We start from the raw sequence: 13,336 nt of genomic DNA, 5'->3' as shown, positions 1-13,336 counted from the left end.
TTTGTTTGTGGTTGTCCAGTTTTTTAGCACCATTTATTGAAGAGACTTTAATTTCCCTACTATATATTCTTGGATCCTTTGTTGAATATAATTGACCATATATACTTAGGTTTATTTCTGGGGTCTGTTCTGTTCTGTTGATCTATGTGTCTGCTTTTTACACCAATACTATACTGATTTGATTACTACAGCTTTGTAACACAGTCTAAAATCAGAAGGTGTGATGCTTCCAGCGTTGTCTTTTCTCAGGATTGCTTGGGCTATTTGGGGTCTTTTGTAGTTTCATACAAATTTTAGGATTGTGGTTTCTATTTCTGTGGAAAGCACCATTGGAATATTGAGAGGGATTGTGTTGCATCTGTAGATCACTTTGAGTAATACAGACATTTTAACAATATTAATTCTTTCAGTTTATGGACATCAAAATGTTCATATCTGTTTCCATCTATTTACATTCTCTTTAGTTTCTTTTATTAGTATCTTATTGCTGCACAGATCTTCTGCTTCTTAGTTAAATTTATTACTAAGTATCTTAACCTTTTTGATATTATTATAAATGGGATTGTTATCTTAATTTTTCTTTCTGATATTTCATTTTTATAAAAACACAACTGATTTTTGTATATTGATATTTTTCTCTTGCAACTTTTCTGAAATTATTTATTAGTTCTGACTGTATTTAGGTGGAGTCCTTAGGACTTCCTATATATAATATCATATCACCTGCAAATAGAGACAATTTTACTTCTTCATTTCCAATTTGGACACATTTTATTTCTTTTTTCTTGCCTAATTGCTTTGAATGAGACTTCTAGTGCTATGTTGAATAAAAGTAGTGAGAATGGGCACCCTTGTTTTGTTCCTGATCTTGGAGGAAAAGCTTTCAGCATTTCATGATTGTATATGATGTTAAGTATGGACTTATTATTTATGGCCTTCATTATTGAGAGTTTTTATCATGAAAAGATACAGTGTTTTGTCAAATGCTTTTTCAGCATCTATCATGATCAGATGATTTTCATCCTTCATTTTGTTAATGCAATATGTCACATTAATTTGTTAATGTGGAACCATCTTTATATTCCACTTCATCATGATATATGATCTTCTTAATGTATTGATGAATCCCGTTTGCTAATATTTTGTTGAATATTTTTGCATCTATGCTCATTGGGGATATTGGCCTGTGATTTTCTTTTCTTGTAGTGTGCTTATTAGGCTTTGTTATCAGGTAATATTACCTCATAAAATGAGTTTGGAAGCATTCCATGCTCTTCAATTTGGGGGAAAACTTTAAGGGAAATTGGTATTAGTTTTTCTTTAAATGTTTGGCAGAATCCAGAAGAGATGTATTTTGGAAAGCAATGGAATGAAGAGATAAAATCTGGAAAGAATAAGGAGGGTCTTATGGTTTAATCTGGGGTATTTAGTCTAAAATAATAAGAAAGAAGCAGACAGTAAAAATTTTTATTTAAGTAGTGAAACAATGAAAGTGATGTTTAGTGAACACTAATCTGAACTGCATTTTTTAAAAAAATATTTGAAATGACTTGTTTCCATTTTGAATAAAAAATCTTTTTTTTTTGCTCATGAATTTCTAAAACATCAAAATGAGTGTTAAACTATATTTAGTTTTCATCTGTCTCGTTATAGCTATTTTAAAATTCACAGTACAAGTTTTTTGTATATGCTCTTGAGTTCCTGTTCCCTTGGAATGCTTGCAATTTTAGTCTTAGAAGGAGTTGAATGTGTGTACATTTTAGCTGATGGTGATTAAATCTTTTTCTTTTTGGGTTTGCCACTATTATTATCTATAACTTCAAAAACCTATGGCATACAGAATGGCTTGGGAGATGGTCTAGAGTCTAGATGACAGTGAGAGCAACTATGAGTTTACTGCAGTAATTCAGTCATGTGACAGTGATGGCCACAGACAAAGCCAATAATAGAGAGTTCTGGGAAAGCACGACAGGAATAAAATTGGAGAAGCAGTTGGATGTTAAAACTCTGAAAGCAAAACCTTTTTGGAGGGTAAAATTGGCTTTGAGGTGGACCTGATGGGCATCCCTAATATGCTGAGAAGGGGTGAGATATCCAAGTAGATGTCACGTACATAATATTTATCTTTGTATGAATGTAAGAGTGGTCAGGATATGTTAATTCTCATCATGTTAAATCTTAGGCAAAATAAATTTAAATTTAAATACATGTTTAATAGAAAACTTTAAAATACTCATAAAATTTTTAGATGTGCTGGAGTCTTAGATTTTTCTTTTTGATGATATTCATTTTATTTACAAACAGAAAATAGAGGAGCGTTACAGACTCCTTTTCCATCATCTCATTTATTCTCATGAACTATTTTCATATGATAAGAACATAATGCAGACCTCTGTGTGAGGTCTGTGTGTGTCACTCCAAATCTCACACAAATCTCTGTATGAGATTTGGAGTGACCTCACCTCTTTGTGGTTTTCTCTTTAAGATTCAGATAGGGCCCAATTTGTCAGTGTGTGCTTAAACCCTTTAAATGACGTCCTATTGATGAGTTAAGACAAAAATCCCTAGGCTAGAGAAGCTGCATACTCATCCTCATCTCACTACTCTCTGTTCTCCTTTGCCAACCTCAGCAACCTCCAGGCTTCCTCTAACTTTAGGGCCTTTCTGCCCAGAATCTTCTTTCCACCCTACCTTCTGAACCCCAGCCTCATTGCTTGCTTAGTACTGAGCTGTCTTTCAGTCCTTGGGTTTAGCTAGGTTGCCTTGTATAACCTCTCATAACCCCATGACTTTTTTTTTTCTTAACACAATCTGTAAGTATATGCTTATGCATATGATTATTTGCTTTAAGTCCCTTTCTTTGACAAAATTAACTTTCATGAGGGCTGAAGTCCTGCCTGTGCTGCTCACCATGTATGCTGGTGACCTAGCATAGCATGTATTTGGAAAAGCTGGATGACTAAATACTGGCAAACATACCAAGGAGTCTGGGCTACTGAGCCCATCGTAGACTCATGTGTTGCTGAGAGAGCTCTGGGATCTTGTGGCACTTGTGTACTCACCCAAGTACATCTCTGGATAATGTTTGGAAAGCCGGTCAGTTCAGAGTATGTCTTCACAGAGTACTACAGGATTGATTAAGCATATAGGACATTGTTCCAGATGAGAAGGGAGCATTATCCTGACATTCTTTATGATAAAAAATGCTGCATGTGCATTTATTAAAAAATCAAACAAATGTAGTGTTAAGAAAATAACAAGCTTGTGCAAATGTGGTGATGCTCAAATTAAACTTAGCCTATTTTACTTACTTTTTAATCTACTTAAAAAAAAAAAATTCCCCAGATCCTATCACTTTTGTTCTAGACAGGATTGCTTTTCACTTCAAAGTGTTGTAATAAAAGTAATTTTATGAAAAGCAACTTGTTTACCTTATAAATATGAATGAGCTCTTCTCAGTATACTGGAGCCAAGATTTCTCTTTCCTTTTTTCCTGACCTTAACATCAAATTTTCTTTTCCCCCAAATCAAGGTTTTTTTTTAATTTTTATTTTTTCAAAAGTCATGTTTTAAGCTATGCTCTGCTTCTGAAGAACTGAGGGAGTGGTTTTTTTTTTTTTTTTTCATGCAGGTGTTTTCTTCTAACACAAAAATAAAGACAGAGCTTGTCTGCTTCTTTTATACCCTTGGAATCTGGTCCTTTCTATAATATATGTACATTTGAACCACTAGCCTAAATAGGCAGCTCTCCTAAGAGATACTGAAACATCATGCATGGCATAGTAGTGCCACCAAGATTTGCACAGATATGGATTCTTTAAAAACCGTGAATTCTCCCAAAGTTTGCTTCCAGTATCTCATCACAGCAGTTTGCCTATTTTACTTACTTTTTAATCTACTTATTTTCTCATCATGCATAGTTATGACATTGCACAAGTATGCTGTCTTTTAATTGAAAAATTACTAAGAAAATTATTCTCAGCTACGATTTCTTTATATATTAACAAAATCAGTGGTTTAATAAGTTTGATAACCTTTAGTTAATAAGTATAGTCATATCAAATTAATGAGTATTTTCTCAAATCAGTTGCTTTCACTCATTTCTGTATCCTCAAGAGTTGTGTATTGTAGTTCTATAAAACTCATGAAATTTCAATAGGTAAAGTTTACTACCTTTGCAATGACACCAACTGTCATGGTATCTGATTTCTTTAAGTCATTGTATTTTAATGTTTATCAATTTGGAAAAAATTAAATACAGTAACATCTGCTACTTTTATTTATAATATACTGAATTCCAGCATTGTCTTCTATACAGAGCAGACATAATCAGATTTTTACATCCTTGATTCTAGTTTTATACAGACTAAGAACATTCCTGAAAATATTTAAATCTTTTTAAATCCAATTGCCCCAGAACAAGTAGCAACATACTTGTATTTTCCCCTTCTGTGGAAGTAGCCTTAGGAATCCCATGAAGTCAGTTTACCTCAAAGTCTGGTGGGGAAAGAATAGAGCAAGGTTGTTAGCTAGGGCTGTCCATGTATCACAATGGAACTCACAATGGCCTAAAGCTCTAAATAATCCTGAAGTTTTCAAAGACTTGCTCTCTTAAGGAGGCCGCATTTCTCAGGCCAACTTTCTAAGTCAGAAGCTAATAATACCCTCAACCTGCTTGCCTTTTGCAGATATGTGTCACAGAAAGTACAGATAATTTCTGCTGAATTGAACATGTAATGAAGGAATTTATAATCAGTTCTAATGTATTTGAGACCTAAAGTATATTAGACCTTCATCAAAGAGAAGGATAAAAAGCAGCATTAATATGGGTGGATAGTAATTATTTCAGGGCCTCATAATTATTCTCCAGTTAACTACAGAGAAATGCTGATATTTTTATTCCTTTTTTTAAAAATAAAAGGCCCTGTGGTCAGATCCTAAATTGTAAGACTGCATCATAAGTCCTTTGTAAAGGCCAGCACTTTGAATTATGCTTATATTAATGGCATAGAAACTCTTGGGATTTAAATGAGTTCAAAGTTCATGGTTAGGAGCTCCCTTTACCTTCATGGTTAGGAATTCCCTTTACCTTCCTAGTCCTGTTGGTTCACCACTGAATCTATTTATTGCCTATAAGAGATATAAAATATAGTAATTACTCCCACTCCCTTTCAAAATGACAGGAGGTCCACTTTCCTATTAACTCTAATGAGAGTTATGTGTGCATTCCTCAAGGAGGACAGATCCTATAGTTTCAAGGTAAAATAAATCACTTCTCCAGGTTTAGGGGACTCATTCGCTTTATATTTTGGTGCTTTAAGGTACCATTTAAACTGCTTAGTACTGAAAATGCACTGTTTATAGTTTAAAAGAAGCATACGCTATGGTTGGAATGTTGTTAATGATTGCTGTACATGTTTGTTGAAGGATAAATATTTTACCCTTTGGGGAAATAGTGTTGATCACTTTACAAGAAATACATGGTCTCTAAAATGTGGTTGTATAATTTTTTGTAATTAATGACAATCACCTCTTACTATATTTTATTTCCATTAAAAAAACTTTAACATTTGTTATTATATCAAATTATGTCAGTATAGAATAAACTAAAAATGAGCCGGGTATCCTAGATATCTTAGAAAGAAGGAAGCTCAAAGCAGCAGGCTATTTTCCTTCCAGCCTGGGAATAAGGAATCTTGAGATCATGTAGGGATCTGTTTCTGTAATCCACAAGCATATGTTTACTCTGTCTGAGGCTTCCTTAGAGAAACCAATGTTGAGTTTTTCAATTTGCAATGCCGGACCTTCTCAGATATTTGTTTCTTGTGTGTTTAAGCATATGAGATAAAGGAAATCTGGGGTTTTGTTTTATTTTTATAACCATTTGGCCAAAAACTGTTATCAGCCCTCAAAAAATCAGACGTGTAAACAATTCTTGATGTTAAGAAAACTCAGTTATGCTGAAATTATGAAAATATTGCTGGAACCCATACTGTGGGAACAATTTAATATCATACAATAACAGATTTTGTTTAGTATTCAGTAAGTGTGCTTCTTTAGTTGGAAGAATTTGACTTAACCTTTTTCTAAGATAATGATGTCCCCATCTATTTATGATGCTGAATATCTATATCTGTTTGTAACTTTTCAGATTTACTATAGTAAAAGATGTTTCATCTCGTGCATGTATGTGATCATTATCCCACCTCAGTTAAGAGGCATGCAGTTTCCTGATAAGACTGCAGCAAAAAAAGGTGGTTCAACTATTCTATCCATGGAAAAGTCATCTCATGGTATATGCAGTGTCATTTCCATGGCTTCCTTATTTATGCAGACCCAGAGTCATATAGCAACTGAGAACTATGTCCCATGTGCAAACAAGTGACAGATCATGTTTTCATAAAAATTCTCTTGCTATCATATCTTGTGCAAACCCAAGAACCAGCAATAATTCTTCTTCTTCTCCTCCTCCTCCTCCTCCTTCTTCTTTTTTTAAGAGTTATTGATTTATTTGGGGGGGGGGGAAAGGGGCATGGAGAGGGAGAGAGAGTCTTAAGCAGACTCCAGCCTGAGCACAGAGTTTGGGGCAGCGTTGAGCCCAAACCCAGAGCTGGTTTCAGTCACTTAACCGACAGCACCACCCAAGAACCAGCAATTCTGTGTGTGTGCAGAGTATGTAAAACTACTGGCTAGGTGACTGTAGAACCTGAATGATTTCCTGAAGAAGTGCCATGAATTGCCTCAGGTATCCTAGCACAGGAAAGAAAGACACTTCATCTGAATTGTTCAAAAGAGGCCTGAACAAAGTAATGAGAGTCAATTTAATTGTGATGGGTTTTATATGTGTCTCCAAATGTTAGTGAACTGATGATTCAGCAAAAACAAAAATTTTGAACTCACACTAATGGTTTCTTAATAGAGCCAAGAATTAAGCAAATTAAGTAATTTACCTAAAATTGGAAAGTAGATAGTGGTTTGGGTAGCAATAAATAATGACCACTGCACTTAATCTGTGTTGTCTATTAGTAAATCAAGCTATAATTTTTATACAGCATCCTTGAAAATAGAAATGCAAGAAATCATATTTGTTGAGGTCTGTTCATTTACTGTTTAAGGTAGTTAAAAGAAAAATAAAAAGCTTGAAAATAATTTTCCAAGCCTAATATTTTCCATGGTTTTGAAACTGGAAATATTTCAAATATAGTTTTTGATACAGCAATTTTTAAATTTAAATCCAAACTATCTCTATTTTTCAGAAATATAGCTACATTGTTGCATGGACATCCAAAAACATTGAGGGTATTTTTTTGCACTAAGCAGGATCATGTTAAAGAAATGTAGATTTCTATGAACTTGCAACAGAGCGTCAATTAACATAGACTTGTTTTCATCTAGGTTTTCTCTTAATGGAATGATTGCTTACAAGAGTGACTATAAAAGCATATCACTCAATTTATTGTGTACAGCTCCTCTGTCTATATTTGGAATGACCTTGAAACCATGACCTTACAAGGAGTAGTCAATGGGTCACTTCAGAGTAACATCATTAATTTCTCCAATTCTAATCTTTTGATCTTTACCAGTTAGTACTATTTTTCAAGGCTGTTTCTCTGCACTGATCAAACATAACTGGATTATATCTCTTTTTTTCCCCTTCCATGGTGTTTTCCATTCTTTGAGGGTTCTGATAATAGGTATAGTCTGAATTACAAACATAATGCACAGTAATCTCTGAAAAGACTCAGAAGACTTTCTCGAAATGTTTAACAATCCTTCCTTATGAAGTATGCTTACAGTTAATGCCTGCTTCTTTTCTATTTATATTATTGAAATCAATACATGACTTTCAGTCTTTTTTTCCCCTTCCTTTTTCTATGACTGTTATTTTATGCATGACAAAATTCTCTTGCTTACTGCTGTGTTTGGCTGTCTTTTAACTTGAGTGTCCTGTGTTTGTAATGATTGCTTTTGCATGAGGATTATGAAATGTCATACAAATTAAATGGTTGTGGAAATGAAAAGAAATGTGGGGCTTCACTTGCTTTTTTTGTGTGTGCTGAATATGTCAATGATGTGACACTTAAAATTACTTTCAAGTGGCCTTTGATTTCCCCTTTGGTGTGCTTCTTTATTCTAGCAAATTAATATTGTTAAGTATAATAAAACATTTATTAAACATTCACAGTGTTTTAATATAATTATTATCCTAAAAATGATTCCTTTATAAATAACTATACTGGACGTGAAATTGCAAGAAGACATAATTCTGTTATATTACTAAATTGTTTACGAAATGTAAGCCTTGACTCTGTAACTAACTTAATAACCAAACACTGACTTCTATTGATGCTACCGTTGCTCTACAGAGTGATGAGATTATCTGTTCATACTTTTTTGCAGGTTGCAAATGTCTTAAATCCACAGCTAATGTTTAATTAAAACACATGGGGAAATATTTAATGACAAGTAATTTTAAAAAGTCACAGTTTTGAAAAATGTATGATATAAAAAGGTGTAAAATCCAAGTGTTAATGCTCTTACAAAAAATTAGGAGGAAAAAAAAGAAAAGAAAACACCCTAAAAATGTTCATATCTCTGTTTTCCCTAATGTTATTATATCGTCCCAAATTAAAGATGAGTTTGGCCTACTTTCTTTATTGTTGTCACCAATTCAAATTAGCAAAGACACTGAATAAATTAAGTTCTTTCAGCTAAAACTGTTTACTTTTTTTATGCAGTGGATATTTAAAAAAAAAAAATCATTTCCTTTGCTTATGACTTGAGTTTCAAACCATAATGTATTTTTTATGCTGGGTGCATTCACAAACCAAATCTTCTATAAGATATTTTGGGGAGAGGGATTCTTTTTTCTTAAACAAAATAGATAATCAACTTTGACTTAACCACTTCCCCACTCTTTTTGGAAATATCCTTGAGAATTTTAGTATTTAAATTTATTTTTTTCCCCTCAGTCTTGTTTATTCTTGAATTGTCTTTTTTTTTTTCCCTCCATTTCTCCGTTCTCAATCCTAGGTCCCCTTACAAAGAAACAGACAGATGATTTAGGTGATAATGACGGTGCTGAAGATGAAGGTATTTTTTTTTCCACCAAATCTATTTGCATGACAAGGGCCTCAATCACTTTTTCCACTCCTTTCTATTTTTTTACTTCTTGTCTTTTTTTGAAGAGTTGTTTTTAATTCCTGTTTTTGATGTGTTTTGTCTTCTTGCTTGTTGTTACACATAAATATACATTTTTAATTTTTTTAAAAAAAAGAATGTTAAGTTTTACATTTTGATGCCAACCATTAAAATGTTTTAGAAAGAGGGGCATTTTTTTTTGTTGTTGTTTTCTTGAACTGACTTTTGATATGTTCCATCCCATGTTTTGACTGAAATTTGTCCACATTCTTTGAACTAACAATCTCTCCCCCTCTAGTCTTTCTGTACCCATTTTGCATGTTTTCTAATCTATGTAAATATTTTACCCAGTATCAAAATGTGTTTCATTTTTACCTTTGACATTTGTTTAAAAAGAACCCCATACCCAATAAAATGAAGGACAACCAAAGGCTGATATAAAGTGTTTCTTGAGCAATATAATTTATATGACAAAAATGCTGTTTTCTATTGATTTGCTTAAATATTATATAAATAAATTCAATTGTATAGATAAGACAGGCATTCCACCTATTCAGATAACTGTAGTAAACACTGTGCAATCACTTCAGTACTCCAGGCAGATTTGATGGATAGCCTTTCATTTCAAAAGCACATAATTTTTAGCCTGGGTTACGGACGTGTTCTGATTTTCTGGGTATTGCCAACTATAAGCAATAAAACATATACTACTTTCCTAATATCAAAATTGTTTTCTCTTTCTAACTTTCTTATGACATACAATTCTGATATATTCTGTACATGGAAGTACTTGCTAGATTGATTTGACACTTCTCATTCCATTGTGTACCTTTACCTGGTGTTAGGTGGAGTATCCAGAGGGGCCCATTGATATTTTCAGTTCACCTTCAGTCCACTTAGGACTTTTTTTTTTAAATGCTAACCTAGTTATGATTCTTTGAGAAGTGACTCATGTTATCCCAGGTTTAAAAGTAACTCCCGGAGCCCTAGAAATTAAATCTCATAACGATATCAATAATACAGTATGAATGGCTTTCCAAAATAAAATAGCCTACAAGCAGTTCAGCAGAAATGCTAGTTACATGACTTACAACTGTGAATGAATATGTCCTTACTAAACAACTTGAATTATCTTCATTTAGATATTTATTTAATAAACTACTTCACAGAAAATCGAATTATAGAGGTGAAGTATTGAAAGCTTAAATATTATATTGTGTTTTAGTATTTTTATAACATTTAAGAATTATTTTGATTAAATGAAATTTATGATCTCTGATTAAAAGCACATTTACCAGGGTGCCTGGGTGGCTCAATGGCTTAAGCCTCTGCCTTCAGCTCAAGTCCTGATCTCAGAGTCCTGGGATCCAGGGGAACCCAGCTCTTTGCTCAGTGGGGAGTCTATTTCCCCCTCTCTCTCTCTGCCTGCCTCTCTGCCTACTTGTGATCTCTCTGTCAAATAAGTAAATAAAATCTTTAAAAAAAAAATGCGTTTACCATGAATCCCAATAGTGAATTAAAGATTAAACACAAAGAGTCATTAATATTTGAAATAAATCATTATAGCTGTCCATGATTTATCATTTTGAATGCTAAATAGATAAAAATAAACTTATAATATCAAAATGCAAATTGTGTTTTTTAAAAATATTGTTGGAAATCAGAAGTTTTCAAACATTCGAGACATTTGTTGACTGTTTTCTCACAGCTTTAAGAAGTCTGCTTCCACTTAGGGGCTTTGGGATTTGCTGAGCCCTTTGAAAATCCTTAACTCCTAGACATTTGTTATTTAAATAATACTTAAGTATAAAGAACTTCTTAGTGTGTCGCTTTGTAAACTCTAAATTTTCTGAAAGAACTCACAAAGTTAGTATACATAATTTTCCTATTTAAAAAATACTTCGCTGATTTAATGCACTTCTTCTCTTTTGATAAATAGCAGCAAGTAAGACATTTACAAGTTTACAAAAGATACTTCTGAGCCACCATAACGAGCTAAACCCCATAAATGTGAATCTGTTTTACAGACCTTTGGAAGCACATTTAACATTTTTAAATAGCCATTAAAAATGTACTAAAACCCCTGTTTAAATTGGCAGGTAGTATTCAGGTTAAGTACTAAGCCAGTCAGTCACAAGACTTACCAAATCAATATATATTTTTAAATGCTCCGAAGTATAGAATGTAAGAGCAGTCAGTTCAAGTTGAGTCCACTCGTCTGTGCTGTTGTTTTGGATGCTTGTTAAGACAGCGAAGACAAGAAATATAAATTCAAATATTCTTCAGGATAAAAAACAAACAAAAAAAAAAAAACAAAAAACTTTGTAGAAAAGTCTGACCATCTTCTATGCAGTTCCTTTTACAATTATTTTGTAGACATGAGTGGGAATAAAAACCAAGGCCAATTTTTGTTTTGGATTTGTTCCAAATTATGAATCACCATCACTAGACATAAAACCACAAATATAAACTACTTGACAAATTACTTTTTACTTTAGTCAGAAGTCAAGTTACTTATTCTCCATTATTCACTGATAACTGAAATCTTTACTTGATTTCTCAGCCATTGAACTCAGAGGCTACCAGGGATATTGACTGGAGGTGCTCCTCATTCACTTAAACTAACCCAAGGCTTCTTAGTGGAGCACTATTCATTACTTCTAATTCTCCTCCGTGTCTTTACCGTTAGTTATTCTTTTGCCATCTTTAGGCCAGTTGCAGTTTTTATCACTTTTCATTTGTGTTTTATAATAACCAAAAAACTACATATTTCATAGGCTATTTCCATAGTTTCAAAAAGACTAATCTGAAGTGATAAAAATGGGTCAAAGCAACACTGTAGATCCTACCAATTTATTTTGGGAATATAGGAGATATTTAAAATTCTTTTAATTGTGCTAGGATACTTTAATATTAATATTTCAATATTCAGATGCAATTTTATATTTTAAATATAGCCTTTTAAAACTGCTCTTAAAGATTTTTATATATTTTTTAACTAAAAATTATGTTTAGCCAACACTTCTATATTCCTTTGCTGGTTTAGAATGAGGTTGGTACTTGAGGTTGGTAGAATTAGTAAAGGCGGACACAAAAACGTCTTGAAATATGCCAGAGAAAAATTTAGTTGAGGCAATACCCCACGATTTAAAAACTATTTAATGCCAAAAACTCTCAATTATTGGCAATTCAGAACATAATGAGTTTTTTTTCTTAAGAAAAGGAAACCAGTAAGCATATTTAAGGAGTTATGTGACTAATAATTATTCATTAAGACCATTAAAGGGGGTTGTGATTCCCAAACCCTGGTTGTCAGACACAAATAAATCCCCATTAATTGCTCTAGATCTGTTGACATTTGCTACATTGCCTTAAAATTTTGGTTTATCAGGAAGATAAAATAGTTACTAAAATTTAAAATAGAGCTATCTACTCAGATTCCAAGTCTATTACTTTTTTAACTTGAAAAACTACATACTTTCCTACCCTAAATAACCATCAGTGTAGTACTTCTCCCTTTACTATCCACTCTTTTCAGAGACTTAGATGCTTGGCAAGGCCTTAAAAAATGCACATAACAGAAAATATAAACATGTTTTATGAACTTTTGTATTTTTACTGTACCTGAACTAGTGTTTTAGTCTCTGAGAGTGGTTTTGATTTTAGTAAAATCACTAGCAGCTGCTTAGGCAAAATCAGAAATATTAGGTGAAATCCACCTTATTTATAGAGAAAAATATGAGACAAGATTTAGAGGGATGACTTGGGTCTAATAAGTTCATCATAAATTACTAAAGTACATCAAATACATTTGCACCAAAGACATAATGGTTCCTTAAAATTTTATTAAAATGATGACATTAGCAGATGGTATTCAATAGTAGGCTATCTGATATATTATTTATAAAGATTCTGTATTTTTAAAATAAAAGTAAATATAGATATAATTTACACTATTTATATTTATTATTATATTTAAACTATTTACTATTTATATTTATATTAAAAAGACCTATATACTATGAAGAAAATAAAGTCTAGGATAGACCCCTGTGATAAAAACACTATCATAAATAGAACTCCAATTATCCTGTAATAGAAATATGACATCTTTCCAAACTTTATTAGCAATTTTAAAGGTTGTTATATGCAAGAATTTTACTTATTTTGATAATTAGTATCAAAATTTGGTAAT

At 32.5% G+C, this 13,336-nt stretch overlaps 1 protein-coding gene across 7 annotated transcripts in view; it reads left to right on the top strand.

Annotated features, from left to right (window-relative positions):
* Window positions 1–13,336, top strand: part of NLGN1 (neuroligin 1) — an 836,831-nt gene that overhangs the window by 373,636 nt on the left and 449,859 nt on the right. For 5 of the 7 annotated variants that reach the window (XM_059391526.1, XM_059391524.1, XM_059391527.1 and 2 more), the window contains exon 3: window positions 9,034–9,093. The exons of the other annotated variants lie outside the window; for them this stretch is intronic. In XM_059391526.1, coding sequence (XP_059247509.1) covers window positions 9,034–9,093 — 60 coding nt within the window. The remainder of the gene's footprint in view (window positions 1–9,033; window positions 9,094–13,336) is intronic. 7 annotated transcript variants of the gene reach the window in all.

Source organism: Mustela nigripes, chromosome 2 (assembly GCF_022355385.1).
Source record: "Mustela nigripes isolate SB6536 chromosome 2, MUSNIG.SB6536, whole genome shotgun sequence".
In the NCBI taxonomy this organism is placed as follows: Eukaryota; Metazoa; Chordata; class Mammalia; order Carnivora; family Mustelidae; genus Mustela; species Mustela nigripes.
This window is presented reverse-complemented; position numbering and strand designations above follow the sequence as displayed.